Source organism: Pteropus alecto, unplaced genomic scaffold (assembly GCF_000325575.1).
Source record: "Pteropus alecto unplaced genomic scaffold, ASM32557v1 scaffold57, whole genome shotgun sequence".
In the NCBI taxonomy this organism is placed as follows: Eukaryota; Metazoa; Chordata; class Mammalia; order Chiroptera; family Pteropodidae; genus Pteropus; species Pteropus alecto.
The window spans coordinates 8,358,690-8,383,647 of record NW_006442508.1 but is presented as its reverse complement, the minus strand read 5'-3'; the positions used below and the strand labels follow the sequence as shown (position 1 = coordinate 8,383,647).

The following is a 24,958-nucleotide window of genomic DNA, read 5'->3' as shown; positions in this document are numbered from 1 at the left end:
TCTGGAACCACTTCAGGCATACCAATGTTCACATCATAGGGGTACCAAAAGGAGAAGAGAGAGAGCAAGGAATACAAAACTTATTTCAAGAAATAATGACTGAAAATTTCCCTAACCTGGTGAAGGAAATAGACATACAATACCAGGAAGCGCAGAGAGTCCCAAACATGATGAACCTCAGCAGGCCCCCACCAAGACACATCATAATTAAAATGCCAAAGGTTATGGACAAAGAGAGAATCTTAAAGTCAGCCAGAAAAAGGCAGTTTGTTATCTACAAGGGAACTCTCATAAGTCTGTCAGCTGATTTCTCAACAGAAATTTTGCAGGCCAGAAGGAATTGGCATGAAATATTCAAAGAGATGAAAAATAAGGACCTACAACCAAGATTACTCTCCATCAAAGCTATCATTTGACAGAGAAAGACAAATTTCATATGATTTCACATATATGTGGGATCTAGAGATCAAGATAAATGAAAAACAAAAACAAAAAACAAAAAACAAAACAAAGACAAGCTCATTGATGCAGAGAACATTTTGGTGGTTGCCAGATTTGGGAGCGAGGTTGGGATGATGATTGAAGGAGGAGGGGATTAAGAAATACAAATTGATAGTTACAAAACAGGCATGAGGATGTAGAGTATAGCATGGGGAATACAGTCAATAGTATTAAAATAACTGTATGATGTGTCAGATGGGTACTGGATTTATTGGGGTGATCACTTTATAAGTTATATAAATGTCCAATCACTGTGTTATACACCTGAAATTAATATAATATTGCATGTCAACTGTAATTGAAAAAATAACAATATTGAATAAAACAAAACCAAACAAAGAATTGGATGGGCATCTTCACTATGGTTGTAAATTCACAGCCTTGGCGATAGATTCTTGATGAATAATTAAGTAAGCTAGAGACATGGAAGATATAAAAATTCCATATCTGTTATGAGATTGTAAAGCTAGAACTAGAAATTTTTGAAATCCTCTGGTGTAGTGCTCCCATTTTATAGATGAGGAGAGACCCTAAGTGATATATCCAAAGTCACTAAAGTGGCAGTTGTCTACTAGGTAAATGCTTTTCAGTTTCTAAAATTTTTATGGCCTATAGTCTGATAAAATATTTCAGGAAAGCAAATTTAAAGATACCAAAGTGTTCTAAATTAGTCACTGCTCTTTTTTCACTTTAAGTCTTATTTTTGGGGGAAAAATAGACAAGGCATAAACAAAATAATAGCAAATATAAATCTGATTCTTGGTTATGTTGCAATTAACTTAGGAGTTAATTTCAGTCTACATGGAATGCTAAAGAAAATGAAAAGATTTCAGAAGAACATAGTTATCATATAAACTTATTGAATTCCTTCCAGATTAAAAGTTTAGTCTCACTCCCTGTGCAATTGAAAATTTAAATTTAATAGAATTTTTTGGTTTATATTTAAATAATTTGGAAAATATTATAATTTTGTCTCAAGTGAATTTGTGCATCCAATAGCCTAGTCTCTAAAACCAAGAAATTCAAAAATGCAAACCAAGCTAAAATATATCACATTACTTCTTTTATTTCTTTTAAAAAAAGAAATAAAACTTGTTTCTGTACTAGTAATATTTGTTTTCTACTTAAGTGGAAAAGTTATTAACTCTAAAAATGATTTGAAGTTTTTGCTATTTCATAGGTACTTTATGAGTTCCTGATTTCAGTTCAAATTCCTGTGGAATTCTATGGGGATGGCTAAATTTATTCAGCCATTGTTAGGGAAGAAAGTTTTATCTGCAGTCAGCAGAATATGAAACCCCAAAGTAAACTGAAATTGGAGCTGAGTAAGACTTTCTCTAGTCAATATGGTGCAATGGTCTGTCACAAATGTGCAGAACAGTCATCTATGCTGCAGTAACATTTGCTTGGATGATATGCATCTTTATTATAAACAAAAACATTCCATGCTAACTATATTGAACAAAAGGCATTTCTCTTAACTGAAAACAAGGATGAGATGTAGGGGTGTAGGGACTCACTATTTCACATGAGCAGATGCTATTTACTTTGTGGTGAATTTATTGTTGCATTTCCCCACCCCAAAACTCTTAATAAAATGAGGAAATAAGTCAATTTCTGGTTTCATTACTGTGAGTCTCATTTTATTCTTTCTAATGACTAATTTATCATTTATTTGGAGTGGAGGTAGAGAATAGAGTTGATTTATTCGACCAGCATTTTCTGAACACTTTAGGATGTGCTAGGTGCTATAATAAAAGCTAAGTGCACAAAGATGACTAGTACTCAGGACTTTGCCAATATTATTTATTCTACTATATCAGCTTCTATTTTTGCTATTGAGACATTTGCAGTCACTGTACTGTCAATTCTTTTGAATGTGATCTGTTTGGCTGATTTTCAGTTTGTGTGTGTGTGTGTGTGTGTGTGTGTGTGTGTGTGTGTGTGTGTGTGTATTACAATTTCATTATAATGTTACAATGTATAATTCTGGATTTCTTCATATTTGCCCTGCGTGGTATACATTGTATTTCTTGTGTCTATGTATTTATGTTTTTCTTTACTTCCAGAAAATTCTCATGTATTATCTTCTAGTATTATGTCTCTTTCTTTAATTCTAGGATTTCAATTAAACATGCTTTATACTTTCCCATTCAGTATTCTTTACATATTATTTGTCTTTTCTTTCTTTGCCATAGTTTTGGTAACATCTTCAGATTTATCCTCTAACTATTTTTCTCTTCAGTATTTGAAGTCAGCATTTGAGTATTTAATTTCAAATACTATTTTTCACTTTTAAAAACTGTTTTATTCTTTAAAAACTTTCAGATTACTTTTAATAGTATTCTATTCCCACCTTAATTTTTTTCATATTTGATTTCTTTGAACATTTCATATATAATCAGTTTATATTCTTCAGTTGATAATTTCACTCTTGAAGTCATTGAGATCTGAATCTGCTGTATAGTACTACAACATGACTCATCCATGGTTTGTTTCCTTGTGTGTTTTGTCATCTTTGGTTGTGAGCAAAACCAAAAAGATCATCTGGTAATTCTGTAGGTCTAAATGAGAGGTGCATTCCCTCAGTGAGGGTTTAGGCATGGCTCCTTCCTTAGAGCTAGAGGTCACTAGGGATACTGCCAATCCGCAACTGCCTTAGCCTACTACAGTGTCCCGAATTAAACATAGGAATGGCAGGTTCAAACTCTCTCACCTTGAAAGGTACCCAAGGCCAAATTTATGAATTCCCATGCAGAAGCCAATAATTTCCCTAAGGCTACACCAGCTTTCTGTTGGCTTGTTTTTCAGTATCTTGTTTCAGCTCAATGGTTGTTTTGTGTTTTAGGTTTTTTTGTTTTTGTTTTTGTTTTGTTTGTTTGTTTATACAAATTTTCCTTACTTTCTTACAAGCGAGCAATGAATTAAAAAGTGTATGATTGTATCATGTGTGTGCATTATTGTAGCAAGAGGGCTTATCATAGTTTTTAGTCTGTTATTAATCCAGGACACTGTAGTTCACATTTAATTGTGCACCCCCCAAAATAATCTGTGTTGTTAAGAAGAGAAAACATATGGCATAATTAATATTGAGAATTTTGAACAATAAAGTGCTTGTATGGGGAAAAACATTGCAAGTTACAGAGATTTGTCCCATATAAGGAAAGAACTAATTCTCTCTCTTGGTTTTGGTGGACAGTATAATCAATGTAAAATTTTATCATTTGGCACTGTCTTTATCCTAGGTTACCAGGCATTTTTACATGGTTTTTAAACAAAATTAAAACTCAAATCAAGTGTCTTAGTTCACTTACCAGATTACAGATATGGACTCGCTCACTGAGTAGCATCTGGACATGCCTATGAGCAGCTGACCAGCTGGATATCTTGAAATGTGACTGTATTTTAGGAATTTTTTGACCTATTATTTATACTTTGGTTATATCAGTATTTCTATTCAATATTTGGTGTACCCCATCAATCTTTAAGTTCTGCTGGATCAGTTACCATGAGATGGTAACCTATGAATAAATGAAACCTGTGCCTTGAACATAGTAGCCAATTAGGTAAGTCATTTACAGAAATAATTATAGTGCAGTGGGCTAAGTTGTAGAGTAGAAAAGGATACAAAGTATTATGAGGATGCCTAGGAGGGAGCATCTATGCCTGTGATGCTGAGGGTCTAACTCATCTGAGAAGACTTCACAGAGGAGGGGACATATAAATTGGGTATTACCAGGTAGAGGAGAGGGAGTAAGAATTACCAGGTAGAGGATAGGGAGAATGAGGAATTTCAAGCAAAGGGTTATTATTAGATGGAGCAGGTTAGTAAGATTTTTCAGAAAAAATGATTAATAGTATAACACACTTATCTTCTTACTGGGGGTAAAAGCCATTGACTTAATGTTTAATGAAATCACCTCTTCTATTCCTCCTTGTCTCCCCTTTTCCCCCTTTCCTAAATGTCACTAAATGCTTCATCTTGTGTGGACCTAGCTTGCAAATAATCCAGTATGTGGAGATTTCTTCTTTGTGGGCGTCTTTGATATTGTAGCATCCTCTTTGATCCTCAAAATATGACCTCTGCTCCTTCTAGCATCTTCAAGCCAAGTCTTGATTGGTGGCTACCTTGGTTATGAATGGGCTCCGCCTTGTTTCTTTTATTCATATATCAGTATTTGCAGCAGGAGTAAAGAAAATGTTTTACCTCTGGTTGCTATTATCTTTTTTTCTTATTTTCAGAAACTCAACCTTTTCAGTCTTGAGAATTACATTATATTTGTCTCAGACAATTTTTTTTTCTAACTTCATAATTTTTCTCTTTCTATTATGTCCTCCAGCCTTCATATCTCTGTTTACCTTCCCATAGATGAAGCCTATTTCAGAAGCATGAAGGAAAAGTACTTCAGGCATTACCAATATAGAATTAATGATTTCTATTCTGCAAGTAGCTAGCTTTTTTACAGATTTTTTTTTTTGTCACCAAGGCAAAGAAAAGAGATTGACATATTGACAAAAATTAGACGCCGTGACCTCTAAGGCCTCGTTCTTTTTTACTTTCTATGAAAAGTGCATCTGATACACTAATATTTATAGCTTCATTATTCACAATAGCCAAAAGATAGAAACAAAACAAATGTCCATCTATACATGAATGGATTTTCAAAATGTGGTATATACCTACAGTGGAATATTATTCAGAATAATAAAGGAAAGAAATTCTGACACATAATACAACATGGATTAACCTTGAAGGCATTATGCTAAATGAAATAAATATATATTATTCCACTTATATGAGGTACATAGGTTAGTCAAATTCATAGAGACAGAAAGTAGAATGGTAGTTCCCAGGGCCTTGGGGAAGGGGGAATGGGAGTTGTTGTTTAATGGATATAGAGTCTCAGTTTGGGAAGACAAAAAGTTTTGGAGATAGACAGTGGTGATGGTTGCACAACAAAGGAAGGTACTTAATGCCGCTGAACTATACACTTAAAAATGGTTTAGATGGTAAATTTTATGTTATGTATATTTTACCACAATAAGAAAAAAGTACAGCTGAAGAAAGATGACTTAGAGAAAATCATTTGTGTTGGGGACTATTATTTCAGAGACTTCATTTTCTCAGCCATCCATTCATTCAACAAATAGTGAGTTCCTATTATGTATCACAAACATTTTAAACACTAGGCATAAAGCAGTAAACAAAACAGACAGCAATTCTAGACTCACATAACATTTAGTAAAGTAAGACAGACAATGAAGAAAGTAAATAAGTAAAACCTATTATAAGTAGATGGTGAAGAGTTCTGTGGAGAAATCAAAAGCAGAGAAAGGGAATGGAGTTGGGGTTAGGGGAGAAGAGTTGCAATTCGTTAGGTTAGTCCTCACCGAGGTGTGGCATTGGGGTAAAGATCTGAAGCCGGTGCAGGGTCAGCCATGTGGATATCTTGAGAGAAGTGTTCTAGGCAGAGAAAACATCGAGGATAAAGGCGCTGCGACAGACTTAGAGTAATAATGATAGATTTCATGGGGGTGAAGCTAAGTGAAGAATTTATCTGTCACTTCTTTCCAGTTTATTTGCCTTTCATTGGTCTTAAAGTTTGTTATAAGGAGTGTTAACTGCCCTTACTTCCAGGCGGCGTTCTCTGGGTCCTCCAGGTGGCAGTGAGGGAAGCCAGAGCGTCCACAGGACTGGTTGAGTTGGACCTAAACATGGTGCTGGTGTCTATTCCACTGTGGTGGATATGATGGATCCATGTCTTGTCCCCAGGGAAGTCTGAAACGGTTGGCAGTGAAGGGATAAGGCAGTGCATCAGTGGCCCAGGCACTTCATTGAACAAGTGGCAAAATCTCAAGGGGTGGAGGGCAGTGGGCCACTGAATCGTTGGAGGCACATAAATACATCTGGTACACCAAGCCTCTTTCTAAATAAAACATGGTTTTGGAGAGAAAGATAATGAAATAGTAATAAATGTAGTAGTAAAGCAAGTAGAGACTTTTATAGTTTATAAAGTGTTCATCTCACTTGTATTCCATGAAAGTCTGAGGTATGAGCTGAAAGTCTGAGGTTAGGCATGTGGTAGTATCCTTCTGTTTACCAAGAACTTGAGGCCCAGAGGTGTTAAATGCCTTGCTATATACAGTTAAGTGGTAGAGTGGGACTTAAATTACACCCTTTCATACTGTCCCTTTAAGGAAATGAGATGTTTACCTTCTAAAGCTATACTAGTGCATTTTCAAAACAGAGGAAAAAATATCTTTAATTTCTGTAAAATGTGATTTGAGGAGCTCCAGAAAGGCTTCCTATGACACATTACTGCTCAAATACCACAGAAACAGAAATTTAACTATTAAAAAGTCAGCTAATTTTCTTCTTAGATTCTGTCTCTCTTGTCCACTTTTAAAATGCAGAATTCTCTTGGAAGAGTTCAGCCATCTGTCATTCACTTCTTAGAGGAAGGATGCTCATTTACTGGTGCTAGGAAGAAGCCATTGAGTTCTGAGCACTTGGTGGGACAAGGGAGGGGCAAAATCAGAGGAAAGAAAGTGGAGACCACGAAAGTCAAATTTGCTGCCTTCATGATTATGCCTTTGAGTCCCCATTCTTCACTTACGCCTTTTCTGGAATTTGTTCAAATGTTCCCTCTGGAACAGAATGTTCCTGAATTTCTTCTGAATAAGATGGCCCGATCTGCTGAGATTCTGGCTGGGATGCTTCTAGAAGAGAGGGGTCTGGAGCCTTGTCTCTAAGGCTCTACTAAGCTCACATATTTCTGTGGGCAGGTCACAGATGTGAGGGATGGTGCTTTGTTACTGAATAGAATTTCCATGTTACTGTTCACTCTCAAAGGGAGCTCAAGGCCTTGGACAGTACAATGCTGTTCTCCTTACCTCCTGTCAAGTGATATGAAATGCGTTGAAATAGTGCTTAAGATAAGTGTTCTGGTTTTCACAGACAGCCTTTAAGCTGGCCTCTTTTGCTGGTGCCTCCACCGCCTTTTTCTTCCTCCTCCCCATTCAGTAGTCTTTGCTTTGCTCTGTGGATCCTGGAATTCAAATTCTATCACAGGCCTGGAAGTGCAGTATCATATCCTCCATTAAGATAGCTAAAATTTATATTTTCATCTTCTCATATATTCTCCAATTTGCCAAAATGTAACTCCTTTGCTGGAGTCAGCAAAATGACATCATTTCACTTGATTGCTAAGAGTTGCGAAACTGTTTCTTAGCCAGAGTAAAAGGCAAGCAAGCAAGCAAGGAAGAGAGGAAAAAAGATGTTTTTTTTTTTTTAGTTAATGTGTACATTTTATGGAATATTTTGTTATTGGAGACACAATTTACTGAGAACTTAAGCAAAGAGTGGACACACTGACTTGGCACTGATTGGAGGAGTATGAATATTTTCATGCAGGCTTCGTAAAGCCCAGTGTTGACCTCTTTTTGTTATTTTTATTGGCTCCCTCGACAAACTGGCCTAACCTGGGGCCAACAGAACCAGCAGGAAATTTAGGTCATGGATAGTTGCATTTTAAACACTCCGGTTTTTAGCGGCTGCTCAATCATTGTAATTGATTGATGATAACATGGTAGAGAGCTCTTAAATCATTAAAGGTGACCAGATAAAGACAAATGGCTGGAGATTTTGTTGGATGCACAGTTCCCAACTCCCTGTGGTGTTCTGTTCTGCACTCTGAAGAAGTAGCTTGTCCCTCATTTCTTGCAACTTACGGCCCAGCTGGCCTGTTTACAGAAAACAGTCTCTTAAACTTGGCAGTTCAGTTTGAAGCACAGTGTAACATCATTTCCCGAGAGATTGGAAAAAAATATTACAAAAAAAGTTTCTATCCCCCTAAAACATGTGTGTTTTAAACTGAACAGCCACTGAAAGTTCTTTCCATCTTTCTCTGAAATCAAGGCCTAGCTTTTACCCGTAGCCTAATTAGATTATTCAGTAACCCCTGTAAGCTTCTTCTCCTTTCCTGCTCTTGCTTTGGATAAATGCTAATCTGTAATAAGAACTCTAAGTAGACAGCTCTGTTCTTCCCAGGACACAGGAAATGGGACCTGGTATAATGGCGTTTTAAAAAGTTTTTATTGAAGTAAAATATAACATAGAAAAGTACATCTCAATGTATTTTTACTAACTGAAGACTTGTGTAATCAGCACCCAGATCAAGAAACAGAATATTGCCAGCAACCTGGGAGTCTCCTTTTGCTGCCTCTCAGTTACTTCTTCCTTCTAAACAGTAGACGTTTCTAAAAACATAGATTAATTTTCACTGGTTTTTGTATTTTAGATAAATGGAACCATATAATATGTTCTTTTTTTATGGATTCTTGCATTCAGCATTATATTTGTGAGATTCATCCATATCGTTTTATGAAATTATAGATCATTCTCATTGCTGTATAGTATTCCTTGTGTGACTATACCACAATTTTTCTCTAATGGCATTTTTAGTGGGAGAAAAAGTTTGTAGAATTTGTTTTCACTTCCACTGAGGACTTCAGCATTTCTCAATGCCAGGGAATCATTTGCTCCATGGACACAGAATGACAGCCTGCTCCAAGTGCCCTTTGTAGGGATAAATTTTGGGAAACATGTTCATACTTTGAAAGTAGCCTCTTTGTGTTACTTTACATCTTATTCTATTAAGTCACCTTGAGGCATTCTTCTAGCTTTCTTGTCTATGACATTATTTTACCACTCCAGAATCTTTTATTTATTCTAGTCCCTTTCTTACTGCCTTGAGCTCAAATGTCCCCATTCCTGAAATACTTAAATCCATCCTATTCTAATTTCACTCCAATTCTGCCCTCTCTGTTTTCTCTTTTGAACTACTTCCTCGTGCTCTGAACCTCCACTCCTAAACCTTGAAATAATTTTAGACTCTTCTCTTTCTCTCAGCTCCATATCTAATCTATGAGCAAACTGTGCTGGCTTTAGCTTCAAAATATTTCCCAATTCAACCAATTCATCCTACTTCCAATGCATCTGCCTTAGTCCAAGCCCCATCATTTCTTGCTTGGATTATTAAAATTGCTTCCTACCTGTCTCCCTGCTTCTGCCCTTGCTCCTCCATAGTCTATTCTCTTCACCACAATCTAAGGGGATTTTTAAATATAAATCAGATCATACCATTTCTCTGCTTAAAACTCCATTCATCTCAGAAAAAAAGCATAAGTTCTAACAATGGCCCTGAATGATCTGGGCTCTTCTCTGCCTTGTTTCTTACCATCTCCTCACTTCTCTTGCTAAGCGATCTGAGCTTGTCCATACAACTTCTACATCATTGATCTACCACCCTCATCCTGCTTCTTCACATCTGAAGCCCTTGCTCTTGACATAAGCTGCTCCTGGAGACCATTTTCTCCCCTCTTTGATGAGTTCAGGATCTGACTCCTTTTTGTGCATATCTCTTCAGCATTCCCATCCTTTTTTCACATAGTATAAGGTAAACATAGAAAACTATGCTGTTTTATAGGACAAACTGTTGATAGCTACACAAAACTGGGGGCCACTGACCCAGTGGCACTGGCTGCCCTAGTCTCCAGTCAGCTGTCACTTGGGCTTGGGTTTGGGAGGGTAAACATGGCCTAGTGATACCTGGATGAGAGATTATCTTAAAATTTGTGGCTGGAACTACACATTCCTCCGCCAGAGTTTTTTAAGCTTGAATTGGGTCATGGGGCTGGTTATCTATCTTACCAAGGAACTCTCAAGAGCTGCAAGTCAGTAGATCACCTCTGATATATGAAGTTGGTCTATTGCTGCTCCTCCTCTTATCTGATTTATCTCATTTGCCAGGTTCCCTAGATGGTTTGTCTTAGTTAGATTCTTTGCATCATACCCTGTCTCAGGGGTCAGGGTTCCTCTTCCCCATAAACTGGTTTCTCTTTGACTGGGAGGCAATGGAGAGGAAATATGTAGTGGATCAGACGTAGATTTTAGACAAAGACAGTTTGGCATTGGATCCCAGCTCAACCATTCACCAGCTGATGTCCTTGCCAGGTAACCTTTCTCAACCTAAATTTCTTCCTCTGAAATAATAATACCTATATTATAGAGTAATCAGGAGGATTAAATGAGATAATCTATAATTATATCTTTGTAAATGTTCATTTCTATTTTTCACGTCAGCTACTTCATTACGAAGGTGTGTATACTTTTGATACTGTGTTCAAAGGACTGAGCTAGGTGCTGGGGATGCCATTAGGAATAAGATGCTGTTCTTGCTATCAAGGAATTTTCAATCTTAGAAGAGAGCTAGACATGAGTAAATAATTAAATTCTGGAGGATAAGAGCTATGGTAGAGGAAAATAGAGGCTTCTCAGGGATCATAGGGTAGGCAAATTTAACACATGTAGGGTAAGTCAGAGGAGATAATGCTTGAGTTGCATCATGAGACCAGTTAGAAAACAGGGTAAAAAAGTACTAGGCAGGGAGGTAAGCATGTGTAAAAGCAGAGGCACAGGCAAGTCGTTCACCAAAGCTGAAATGTAGCCTATAAGGAAAGGATTCATTATGGATGGGATGAACAGTTAATTAGGACTGTGGAGGTAAAGGAAATGCATATGTCATATAAAGACTTTATCTTAAAGGCAGTGGAAACCAAGAAATAATTTTAAGGAGGTCAAATATTTGGTTTAGAATGACGTCAATCATGATCGAGATCATGGTAGTTACTACTCAGGCAGTAAAGGAAGGCCTAGAGGGGAGAAGGGGGTATACGATTGGTGGCTTATTCGATGTGGCAGGGCCGAGGGGAAGCTGCAGCACACTCCAAGTTTCTATCTTGGTCGACTGGAAGAATGACGGCACCACACAGAGTGCGCAGACTGAAGAGCAGATTTGGGGTAAAAAAAACTCTTGATTTCAGTTTTAGACATGTTGAGTTAAATTTGCAGATGAGATGTATAGCTGGAGAAATCAGTAGGCAGTTGGCTGCATGCGTAGGGAGCAAGGAGAGAAATTTGGCTAGAGGTATAGATTTATTATTTACTTCAGTTAGTATTCAGATTAAAGTGAGATACCAAAGGAATCAACAATACAGTAACTCAAACAGGATAGCTTACTTCCCAAACACATTGTAGTCTAGAAATTGTTGAGTGATTCAGTCTACGTGCCACTCAAAATGTGGTCTACAGACCAGCAGCACTGGAATCATCTGAGCACTTATTAGAGTACAGAATCTTCAGGCCCTATCCCAAACCTAAAGAATCAGCATTTGCGTTTATCAAGAGCCCCAGGTAATCCACATGCACATTAAATTTTGAGAAGCTCCTATTTAAGGAACTCGTTTTGCCTTGCCTTTCTCTAAAAGAAGATAGTTGAAATTATCTACCACATCTTTATGTGTTTTAGCCATGAGAAGGTGAAAAAGAGAATAGAAATAATGAACTTTCTTTTTAGGATGTGATATCCTTAAATCAGTAAATATTGGTATTTACTGTGTTAAAAATTAAAACTGAGACAAGTTTAAAATATTCATCAATTCCTTTAAAATAATAGCCAACCTATTACAAGCTAACATAGATAACATTTTATGAAAAATAACTATATTTCCAAAACAAAAAAATAAGTGAGACTGGAATTGGTTTATATTTTTGCAAATGTCTTTAATGTCTCACTGAATATAAAACAGCTGGATTCTCATATTTGCCTCCTTATTTAATATGCTGCCATATGTTGTTTTGGTTGAAGTATATGAAGAAAATCCAGTCTCAGGCAGATACATAATTGGAAAAGGAAGGAATATTTGGTAGCCTTTTCAGATTTTGTGGACATATATTTTCGATACCATACTTAGACTCTAAAAAGTAGTAATTTCTTAAAAGTAAGTTGTAATGTGGAGTTGGAAACCATATCGATGAGCTTTTTGTACTCTTTTATATTAAAATTCACTTATCTATCTTGTATTTTGGATAGATCTTTTGCCTATGCCTTATTTTCTTACATCATACATTGGTCATTTGGAAAATATTGACTGAGTTAAGCAGATCTTCCAAATGTTGACACATTTCATTATGCAATTAAAAAAATCACTTTTTTAATGTCACCATTATTCTTATCAGAAAGTCTTTAAGTATAAAGAATCTGGCAGTGGCAGTTACAAGTTTTCCAAAATTTGAATTTTTGCTTAAAAGGCAGAATTTTATCATTGGCAATAAATATCAGTTGTTTTTCTTGAAGAAACAGGCTCACTTTGTTCATTTTTAAGAAAATGTTTGGTAAATACCCAAGTCTTAATAAGCATAGCTTCTCTATCTGAAATTCTTTCAATTAACAATGGTATTGCAGGAGGGAAACCGTTAATTCAGTTCATGACTGCAGTAACTGCACCAGTGCTTTTCCTCAAGATAACCATTATACTTTACTATATTGCAGAAGTACTTTATGTATAGTTCATATTTTGTTACACAGAATGTTAAAGAGACATTTATTTAAGGGTTGAGATTTTGTAAGATTAATTTTTATTGCTTAATCAAGAGCATTGTTAAGTAAAACTGGCTTTTAAAAAATTTCAGCCATGAGAACATAGCATATTGGTGCAGACTGCAATGACTATTAGCACGGTTAAGAACCCCTCTCCTTGACCTTTGTTAAGATACCAGCGATTTTATCCACCATTATTTTTGCACTCTTAGTGCAAATGTCAACACAGTGAAAAAGGCAAGAAATGTCTTAGAGTTGTTATAAAAATAGTTTTGACCTTATCTTGTAGACCTCTTGAAAAGGTCTCTGGGGTCTTGGACCTAAAAAACACTGTCCTATATGATTATTATGGGCCTGATGAATATTGGCTTATGAGATTGCATGATTTTAGACTGACTACTTCTAGGCAAAACTGTTAAGTAGCAAATTTTAAATTTGACGTGTTTCTGTGCCTTCCCTTTCTGTGACATCCCTGAAGGCACTCAGCTTGTTTGTTTAGTTATTCTATGAAGCCCTACTGCGTACCAGGTTCTCTGCCTGATGCAGGGCTTCTCATGCCCTACCTTACACAAACCACTTACATTAATTTCCTATTGCTGCTATAGCAAATTACCACAAACTTAGTGGCTTAAAGCGACATAAATTTACTATCTTACAATTGCGTAGATCAGAAGTTTGACACCAGTCTCACTGGACTAAAATCAAGGTGTTGGCAGCACTACATTTGTTTTTGGAGGCTCTAGGGGAGCATCTGTTTCCTTGCCTTTTTCAACTTCCAGAGGCCCCCTGTATTCTTTGGCTCACAGTCAGTTTCCTCCATCTTCAAAGCCAGCAGTGTTGCTTCTTTCTGACCCTCATCATTGCATCTCTCTCTGACCACAGACAGGAAAGGTCCTCTACTTTAAGTACTCATGTGATTAGACTGGGCCCACCCAATAATACAGAACAGTCTCCCCATCTCAAGATCTGTAACATAAATCACAACTGCAAAGTCCCTTTGCCATGTGAGGTAACATTTACGGTTCTGGAGACTAGAGTCTGGGCCTCTTTGGGGGACCATTATTCTGCCTACCACTCATTGTTAGTACGTGTATGTTAAATATTTGTTGAAGGAATGAAGGAAGGATCCTATCCCATCACTTATTTTTTAGAGCTTTGCTCCTTCCTGATACTAGATGTTGATTGTTTAAGATTCAATCAAGGTACCGCCCCTTCCAGGATTTAGGTGTTCTTTACTGTGTTTCTAAAGTGAATGAATAACTCTACTGATTAGAGCACTTATTCTATATCATCACAATTGTTTACTCCTACCCCACTCACCTGTAAGCTCCTTGAATCTTATGTCTTGCTTTGTTCTTTGTATGCCCAGAATATAGCACAGTACCTGGCACATAGTATGTACACGATAAAGAATGCATGAGTACATCAATGAATTAATTATCTTTATATTTAGCCAGTTACACTTTTGCATTTTGCCTGAAGCATATAAAGAAGTCCATTCTCCCAAAGAGGGAGAATGACTTTAGTTATGGGAATTTAAGGCCTAATGGAAATCCTAATAAAGGATAGCAAGTGACATTTTTGGGCAGAAGAGCCTTAGGCACTTCCTCAGGCCCCCACTGGCAGCATGCCCAGGACTGAGCTGAAGCTTGGAGGAATTGCAGAGATGGTTCTCCAGCAGGACCTTAAGGTGGCTTAGAGTTTCGCTTTGTCAGCAGGCTCTATACCAGGGAGGAGCAGGTATGGAGCCAGCCCAGCCTGCTCTGCAGCCACATAGCATAAGGCCTGTTTGCTCCTCATGCCTACAGAGGTAGCCAGCACAGAGACAGACTCTGACTTTGCAAAGGTGTTTTAATTCAGCCAAAAAGTTGGCTTTTCTAAAGACAACATGCATTTACAGAGGGCCTTTTGTTTGGAGTTACTGGGGACTCATTCAAAAATAACAGGAGTCCCAGTCTGCAGAATAGTTTTGTCACTCTAGACACAGCTCCAATCTTCCACCTCCTACCAGTAGGCCCATTTATATCAAAATGGATGAGAAATTTAATCCCTGATATTTTATAAAGAAGTCTTTTTTTTTTTGCTTTGGTTGTGGTTTGCTCTGTGTGTGCTTTTTTAACACCAGTGTTTAATGATGTTTATATTGCCTTTAACCTTTGACTAACTTTGCAGTTAAGTTCCAAGATGTAGTTTCATATCCAGTTTTTGTTAGCTGCTTCTCCCTCCTTTGAGACTGCTAACTTCCTATTCTTAGAAGATATTTCATTCCCTTCCCAGTGATCTCAATCACTTTTGCTAGGGAAGAAAGTAGTTGAAGTAGTAGTTAATATTTGTATGAGGTTATGTGCCAGGCACAATGCTATGTGATTTACTCCTATTATTAAATCTTTAGAACAACCTTATGACACAAATGCTGTTTTTGTATATCCATAAATGTGAGGGAGAACGTTTTCCTCAAAAATAGCCTTCAGAAAAAAGGGCGTCCCCTTATATTTGAATCTTCACAGAGACTGCCCCATGGTGGGGATTACTCTATTTTAAACCACAAAGTAGTTTAAGCAGTTGCCCTAGTACTGTGAAAATGGGTGCCCATGGTTTGGGATTGCTTAATATCCAAGTATTTGTGGTAGTATTTCCATTTTACAGATGAGGAAATAGATTTAAAGAAGTTAAGTAACTTGCCCAAGGTCATACAGCTAGTAAGTAGTACAGCCAGGGTTTAAACCTAGGCTTATAATCTTACTTCTCAATCCTCATTATTAATCCTCCTCAGATTCTTTCACCTTTGAAAAGGTTTCAATCTGGGGAATCACTAATGTTTTCCTTTCTTCTTGTTGAAGTTTCATCCTAAGGGCAGAGATCAGAGAATGAGTATATATCCAGTCTGGAGCCATGCTTTCATGGATAGTACTAGAAAGCTCTAGTTCACCTTTTAAGCCAAGGTGGCATGGGGTTCCCTCTGTTTCATTCTTGCCAGATGATCACCCCAAGACAACATGCATTTACAGAGGGCCTTTTGTTTGGAGTTACTGGGGACTCATTCAAAAATAACAGGAGTCCCAGTCTGCAGAATAGTTTTGTCACTCTAGACACAGCTCCAATCTTCCACCTCCTACCAGTAGGCCCATTTATATCAAAATGGATGAGAAATTTAATCCCTGATATTTTATAAAGAAGTCTTTTTTTTTTGCTTTGGTTGTGGTTTGCTCTGTGTGTGCTTTTTTAACACCAGTGTTTAATGATGTTTATATTGCCTTTAACCTTTGACTAACTTTGCAGTTAAGTTCCAAGATGTAGTTTCATATCCAGTTTTTGTTAGCTGCTTCTCCCTCCTTTGAGACTGCTAACTTCCTATTCTTAAAAGATATTTCATTCCCTTCCCAGTGATCTCAATCACTTTTGCTAGGGAAGAAAGTAGTTGAAGTAGTAGTTAATATTTGTATGAGGTTATGTGCCAGGCACAATGCTATGTGATTTACTCCTATTATTAAATCTTTAGAACAACCTTATGACACAAATGCTGTTTTTGTATATCCATAAATGTGAGGGAGAACGTTTTCCTCAAAAATAGCCTTCAGGAAAAAGGGCGTCCCCTTATATTTGAATCTTCACAGAGACTGCCCCATGGTGGGGATTACTCTATTTTAAACCACAAAGTAGTTTAAGCAGTTGCCCTAGTACTGTGAAAATGGGTGCCCATGGTTTGGGATTGCTTAATATCCAAGTATTTGTGGTAGTATTTCCATTTTACAGATGAGGAAATAGATTTAAAGAAGTTAAGTAACTTGCCCAAGGTCATACAGCTAGTAAGTAGTACAGCCAGGGTTTAAACCTAGGCTTATAATCTTACTTCTCAATCCTCATTATTAATCCTCCTCAGATTCTTTCGCCTTTGAAAAGGTTTCAATCTGGGGAATCACTAATGTTTTCCTTTCTTCTTGTTGAAGTTTCATCCTAAGGGCAGAGATCAGAGAATGAGTATATATCCAGTCTGGAGCCATGCTTTCATGGATAGTACTAGAAAGCTCTAGTTCACCTTTTAAGCCAAGGTGGCATGGGGTTCCCTCTGTTTCATTCTTGCCAGATGATCACCCCACCTTTTGCCATTGGTGAGAAATTCATTGTTTCCTGAGTCAGTCCCTTATCTTGGCTCTTGTAGGAACTCTTCCTCGTACTCAGTTGAAATCATCTTTCTTGGAATTTTTCAGTCTAACAGAAAGGAGATCAAAATATTCAGTGTAACAGAAAGGAGGTCAAAATATTTGTGTCTTATTATCTTCCCTCCCTCTCCACTTCCCTCTTGGTCCTCTACACTCTCTCTTGTCTTTCTAATAAATATTTTATTTTAGAATAGTTTTAAATTTATAAAAGAATTGTCAAGATAGTACAGAGACTTTCTGTATATCCCTCAGTTTATTGTTAAAATCTTACGTTATCGTGGTACATTTGTCAAAACTGAGAAACTAACATTGATACACACTAGTAAGTATAAACTCCAGACTTTATTATTATTTCACTAGTTTTTCCCTAATATTCTTTCTTTGTAATCCCACATTACATTTTGTGGTTACGTTTTTTTTAGTCTTATCTAGTGTAGGGTAGTTTTTCCATCTTTCCTTGTTTGTTTGTTTTTTTTATGACCTTGAAAGTTTTGAGGAGTATTGGCCAGACATTTTGTAGAATGTCCCTCAATTACAACTTATCTGGTTTTTATTATAGGTTATGAGTTTAGGAGCAGAGTACCACAAAAGTGAAGAGCCATTTTCATTGCATTGTATTAGGGACACATGATGTCATTGTGACTTATCACTGGTAGTGTTAACCTTGATCTTTTGGCTAAGGTAAAATTACTCCTCCCCTTTCCTTACATGATTTTTTTAGGAGCAAGTCACAATGTGCAGCCCATAGTTAAGAGGTGGGGGTATTAAACTCTACCTCCAGGTGGGGGTAGCTATGTAAGTTATTTGAAATTTTCTGTAAGGAAGATTTATCTCTTCTACATTTATTTATTAATGCAATCACTAATTTATATAAGTATGGAGTGATGCACATTTATTCTGTACTTTGGGTTATAATCCATTCCAAATTTATTTATTTTCTTGCTCAAATTGTTCCAACTTTGGCCACTGGGAGGTTTTCTAGTTGTCTCTTGTGCCCTTTTGACATGCTCTTATTTTTTTATTTTTTACAGACTTCCTTACTTTCTGGCACTACAAGATTTCCCATGTTCCTCTGTATTTTCCTGGCCCCATTCCTAGAATTCACCCTTTCTCTAAGAATCCCTGGTTTCTTTTATTTGAGAGAAATTAAAGATATTAGAAACTAAGATCTGACTTGCTACTGGGGTGTCACTACCTCTAGATCTTCTTAGTGGACATAATTAGGAAATACATGTATGTGTATCAGCCCATGTTGCACACTTGTCTACAATGTTTCTGCATCTACATTTGTTTCTATAGTAAAACTTTTCTTTTTTGAGCATTTATATTTTACTGTGTAGCCCACAGCGAGAATGATTTCCCGCCTTCTACCACTAATAGTAATGTTTTTTAAAAAAAGGTGGGAGGAGAAAGTGAAAATGGAGACCTTAACCTAAATATGATTTAAGAGCTCAGCCATCTTCTAGTTATCATGTCATTTGAGAGATAAAGAGATTCTAAGAGGTTTACTGAGATTCTACAAGGTTAAGGAACTAGGTAGTGGCATAGTCAGTATCGGAATCTGTGTTTTTGAAATGGATCCTTTTTATTTCCGTTTTATCAAATTCCTCTTTTAGACTGATCAGTATTCTTGGCTTTGTATTCAACTCAGTAATTAACTTCTTGGGATGCATTAAGCAGGTGAGATGTAATTTTAGAAATTGGTTTACACAAGTAATACTTAGCTAACAGAATACTTAGCTAGAATGTCACTAAAGGAATTTGTTCTCTAGGAACATATCTTAGATCAACCACTTGAAAATGATGCTCTCATGGCCAGATGTTGATGAGTGAATCTTTTCAAATGATTACGATGATTATCCTACCATGTTTTACTTTTTATAACTATCTTAAAAAGAATCCTTTTTCTCTAGAAAGAGAATCATAGGACTTCTATGAAATAGATCCTTGATGTATACACCTGCTTTTTAGAAATGAGATAAAAAGCAATGAAGGAGTCTGCTTAATGTCATTTAATGAGTTCGTGATAGGGTAAAAAATTTAAAAAATAACAAAACTGCAGCCCTCACTGCCCCTCTTTTAACAGGCCAACCACACAGCTCCTTTCTTTTAAATTGCTTTTGGCAGCTTGTAAAGCAAAGAACGAACACTTTAAGGTTCCACTCAGGACACACCTGAAGCCATAGGACAGTTCTAGAATGCCTTCAAAGCCCTTTCCTTCCTGTGTTTATACTTGGTAAATTATGTCTTGTGACCACGTAACAGTAAAACCTCCATTCTGTTTTTCCACTTTTACCTTATTCATTCCAAAGACTTATCATTTTATTTTGTGTGGTACATTGTGGCCATCCAAGATTTTTAGTGGAAATAAATGGTAACAGTTGTTTTTCTTGTGCCAAATAATGTAATTGTGAACCTTAACCTTGAGATGATATATCCCAGTTTTTCCAGGTGTGAATATGACTTGACTAGAAATTTTCATTTTGGGTAGTCATCCCAATATAGAATCACATTCATCTGCTTGATATCAGCTTCATTCAAATATGAGTTTCTGTAGGTCTTTCTTTATTCCAGTACTTCCTTCTTAACATAGCTTTTCTTCTTCAAAATAGTGCATGTCCATCCACATAAACACACACACACACAACACCTACCCTAAAGTCTCATCTTCCTTTCCTGTTTTATTTTCTCGATAGCGCTTACCAACATCTAATGTATTACATATTTTACTTCTTTGGCTTTTAATTGTCTCTTTCCCCCAACTAGAATGTAAACTGTGCAAGAGAAGGGGATTTGTTTTGCTCATTTGTGTCCACAGACCTAGAATATTATCTGGAACATAGTAGATACTCAGTGAACACTTCTGAATGAATAATGTGAAAGGCTCCTGATTTTAGTATAAATACAAAAATAATTGAGTTTTATTTTAAAAGGTTATTTTATATTATAGGAGAAATTAGATCACATTATTTAAAATGGGGGTTTATCTACTCACCAAAAATCTCAGAATTTGTGCTAGAAACATGCATGGTGCTTTGGAAGTTATGCAATCAGTCCAGTGATGCAATGCTATTATCACAGCTGTGGAATTTTGAAATAATCTATTAAATAGCACTCAAGAAATTGGTGGAAAAGCTAAAAGCAAAAACTTTTTGCAGCTTTAAGGTGAATTACCTTCAGACTAACTGTAAGATATCTTGAACCCTGTTACATAACCCAGTTTGATCCCTTATTCTATTCACCGGATTTAGTAGAAAATTACTTCACTGTTATAAAAAAACATCTATTCTAATATTTGCCAATATAGAGAATATTAAAAAGAGTATGCTGCAAAATCTGAGGTAATTTCTCTGAAGAAGTGTTAGCATTCATGTGGATATATAGATGCTGGCATGTTTTTGTTTTTAATCATTATTTTATAAACATATATTATTTTTATTTTAAATTTCTGGTGTCTGAAGTATTTTTATTTTTATTTTTAATTGATTTAATATTATTTTAAGCAATATGTAAGATAATATAGAAGGATCTGCAGCTTGACTAGCATTTTATAAGCTAGATCTTTTAAAACAAGAGCTCTAATGCCTAATTTCTTGCAATATTCTCTCCAGACTGAGAAACAAACAAATAAGAAACAATCTAGTCAGTGAACATCAAAGACTTATTTGCAAGCTCTCTTTGGACTGATGCAGTACATGAATTACGTCTTTGTACAAGATTAATATATTTTCACATTATCACCTTTTATTTCAGAGCATTGGAGAGTCGACTATATCTATTGTGTTAAATCAGCTGCTGCCAATGATTAAGCCTTCAAATCAGAGGACCAATGATGACTACAGCTCTGAAGAGCTATTGATCCTCCTAATATATATTTATTCTATCACTGGAGAGTTCACAGAGGACAAAGACCTGGCTGAAGCTGAAGAAAAAGTGAAGAAAGCATTGGTTCAGGTCTTTTGTGAGGAAACTGAGTTGTCGCCTTTGCTTCAAAAAGTCACAGGTGAGTGTTTAACAAAGATATAGGACATAAATATTACTGATACAGAAAACAGAGTTAAAAATAAAGGCTTTTGTAGGAAGAAGATGAAATGCTCTTCATGAGAATTGTTTAGAATTTTAAGAGGAATGATGAATGCTAGCTAACCTTTAAGATCAGAAGTTTTCATTGCACTATTTATTTTTCCAGACGTGGGAGTGAAATGGCCTTCTAATTTCTTGTCAGAATTTGTATTCCATATAGCCAAAGCCTTTTTAAAATAGCAAAATACTCCTTAAATAACATCTTTATAAATAACAAATATTAGGAAAAATAAAATGAAGTGCATTCTATTCAAAGGGTTTCTGTTGACATTCTCTTTGAGATTGTCATTTCAAACTTTAAAAAAAATGTTTCCCTAAGATATTATACAATGTTGTAGGATTAAAAGTTTTCCAGAGTTGTTTCTTATTTTGACTCCTCATTTTTCATTTGAATCTGAATTAATTGGTAGCGTGCAAAATAATAACCAAATATCTCAGTAAAGTAAGCTATGTTAATTTTGGGGAAATATATAATGAAATATTATAAAATCTAACTGTATTCTTTTAGTAAGAACTGTGATATAACTCTGAGACATTTGTTTGTGTTATTCTTTATCAAATGCAATATTTTTGTTTATATTTTGTGTAAGGCTTATTTCCATTAAAACATATTGAGCCTGGGTCTTTCTGAAAGCAAGATGTTATTACAATTTACACATAAAACTTAAACGATTAAAAAACATAGCAAGTTTCCATTTGTTAATGAGTGTGTGTGTGTGTGTGTGTGTGTGTGTGTGTGTGTGTAGACCTCTCCATTTAGGAAGGCTCAGTTGAGGAAGATTATATATCTTCCAACTTCTCCTCCTTGCCTCCCTAGAGGGAGTATCCAGACTGCACAGAAGCAGGCTGTGTAGCTGTCAACCTAAATGTCCCATGCCTGTATGTTTTCCTTTGTGCCCACTGCTGACCTTTCCTATGTTTGGTTACGGAAAATGAAACCTTGACGAGATGGAAACTGAATGAAGTTTCCACAGAAATGAAGCGTTTTCTTGCTTAGTATAGAACCTGTTTGCCAACTTAAGATCTACCTAAGGAATACTTGTGGAATTTATTCACATTTCATTTAGGTATAGTACTATATGTGATTACACGTGTTTGACTGTAAATGAATAGTGACTTAGAAAGCTTTAATATGGTTTACACAGTTCTTAGAACAGTGATTTGATTCAAAGTAAAACTGAATGCTAGGAAAATTTAATTGGAAGTTATTCTTAAAATGCATAATTTCAGAAACAGACAACAAAGATGGTATATTTTAGCTGAGGTTATTTGTATAGCTTTTCTGTAACATCAGTATGTTACTATATTATTTTGGGAATTGAAGTCATGCTGTAAGAGTATTCATTTAATATTTGCTCAAGATGTTTATTGACCCGGTATTTCATCCTTTATTAGTTCTCTATGATTGCTCAGGATATTTCATTTTCTTGTTTTTAAGTGTGATTTCACATTTTAAAACACATACATTTGTGTTTATATTAAGAAAGTTAGTTACGTTTAGTAGTTGAAGGTTAAAAAATAAGAATTTGTGGAAATTTTAGTATATTTTTAAATTTTAGAGACTTATTTTGTAATACTAAGTATACATTCCAATACGTTAACTTTGCATGTACAGTTTAAACAAGATGGATAAGATGTGCTACTTAAATTAGACTTAAGTGAACTTACCAGTGGAACATAAATACATTCATTGGTCAACTGCTGTGTACACCAAAAGAACTTTATTTCTGAAGGTAGACTTTTACTTGGGCGATGTAGACATATCCTTTATCAAGTATATTGTAAGTCCTGAGAAGTAACATTTATATTTACAGTTAGCTACTGAGGAGAATGTTTAATCTATATCCCAAAATAAAAATAGAATAGTGTTGGAGCTATTGTGACTCAGTCTTATGGAATAGAATGGGATATCCCAGGATGCATTGGAAGAATCAAATTGCCTTCAAATATGTTTAGCCTGTCATGGAACTAGGTTAGTTTTTACCATGAACTTGCCCACAGTATTATGCTTATGTTATTCTAGTTTACAGTCTTGGCTTACTTTGTCACTGGGTGGCAAAAATTTTTTTATGCCTTGTGCCTATTTTATGGTTGATGAAATTTGGTTAAGAAATATTATAAACAAGCAATTAATATAAGAATTCTACATATTGTATAATGCTATAATTTTACTAATCTTAACTGTCAATGTGATAAAAAATACAACCCTTTTTCCATACTAAAAAATTAAGCATGTTATCATCACCCAACTGCTAAGTGATAGTACCAGGATTTGAACTCCGGTGTTCCAGATCTGGAGCCCATATCTTTAAACACGAGATTCTAAACCTGCCCAAGCTCACTTCCATAACCATTGCACTTATGTTCTCTAACTTATGCTTGCTTACATTTATTGTTTTATGCCATAGATGCTCAACCATTCTATCATGTTCTTATTTTCTGAACAGCAAATTAATGTTTGGTTAATATTTTAGATATTGTCTGTGCTTTTTAATCTATCTATAATAGCTACTTATAGATATTTCCTCATACCTTCCTATCCTTGTGCATCTATCCTTTTTGTTTCTTCATTGCTATAAATAAATTAAAATAACATTTCTAGTCACTAAAATCTATTGATTGTCTAGCTTTTCTAAAATAGGAATAACACTTAAATTCTTTTTATTTCAGTAATATCTCTTGACAATAATTGCCCTGTGTTTAAAATTTGTATTTTCTTTTATATGTTAAATGTGTAATTTACTTTTGACAATTTCTTTCATATCTCCCTATTCTTCTCTTTTATGGAAAGGACAATGAGAAATTGTAATTGGCAAAACAAAGCAAAACCTCAGCACGGTCAATGGCAGCATACTATTTTCTTTTTTAATAGATACCTTTGGGGAGAGTCATAGGCAAAAACTCTCTTTTCTACTCACACAGAATAACAAGGATTGGCTCTCTGGGTGTCAGCACTGGGAGCTGTAAAAAGAAGGTTGGTATGGCCTAAATATGCCATTTAGTGTTGTCCTTTCTCAGTCTTGCTAAGTTCAAAGAGAGCATCAGTTTCCATATATGTTAGTGTCTGCATGGCGGTCACAAGAGAAAACAAAGGAAAACCATTTCATTCTTCAGAGAATGAAATCAAAATGGTAATTTTAAAGATCTATGCATACTTAGAATGTCGTCATGCAGGGAACTGTATCAGAAAAAGCATAGGGCTCAGATGAGGAAATCCTTGATTCAAAAGTTGGGCTCTGCCATTTCCTAACAGTGTGAACCTTGATAATAAACATAAGTGCCCTATTGATCCCTCATGATTTTGCTGAGAATCAAATGATGTTATGTATATTAGCTAATTTTGGGTTATATAGTATTATAAATAGGTCATTTTTTCCCATTGCTCTTATTATTTCAATAGCATCTAGCTGTCATATAGGGACGTGCTTCCCAACCTTTTTTACATTGTGATGCTCGTAGACAGAGAATGTTTGCATAGTATACTGAGGACTGTCGTGATCAGAGTCAACTAGTTCTCGGGGCGCTGGTCACTCTAAGGCCCTATCTGGTTGACCTGTGAACTGAAGTGAAGCAGCATCCGGGTATAGATGGAACCTATTAGGAGCAAATCAGTGTGCTAAGGTTTGTTGGTCAGAAGGCTCTGGAATCAGTAAACAAAGAAAAACAAAATGTGCATATGGTTTTTGACACCCAAAGCTATTTTGGAAAAATTTCTTTCTGGTAAAAAATTTTTATATTGCTCCTTGATTTATTTCTATGAATTTTTATAGTATC

The 24,958-nt window shown here is 35.8% G+C and overlaps 1 protein-coding gene across 2 annotated transcripts in view; it reads left to right on the top strand.

Annotated features, from left to right (window-relative positions):
* Positions 1-24,958, top strand: part of SCFD2 (sec1 family domain containing 2) — a 352,474-nt gene that overhangs the window by 108,766 nt on the left and 218,750 nt on the right. For both annotated transcript variants that reach the window (XM_015597487.2, XM_025040285.1), the window contains exon 5: positions 20,855-21,104. In XM_015597487.2, coding sequence (XP_015452973.1) covers positions 20,855-21,104 — 250 coding nt within the window. The remainder of the gene's footprint in view (positions 1-20,854; positions 21,105-24,958) is intronic.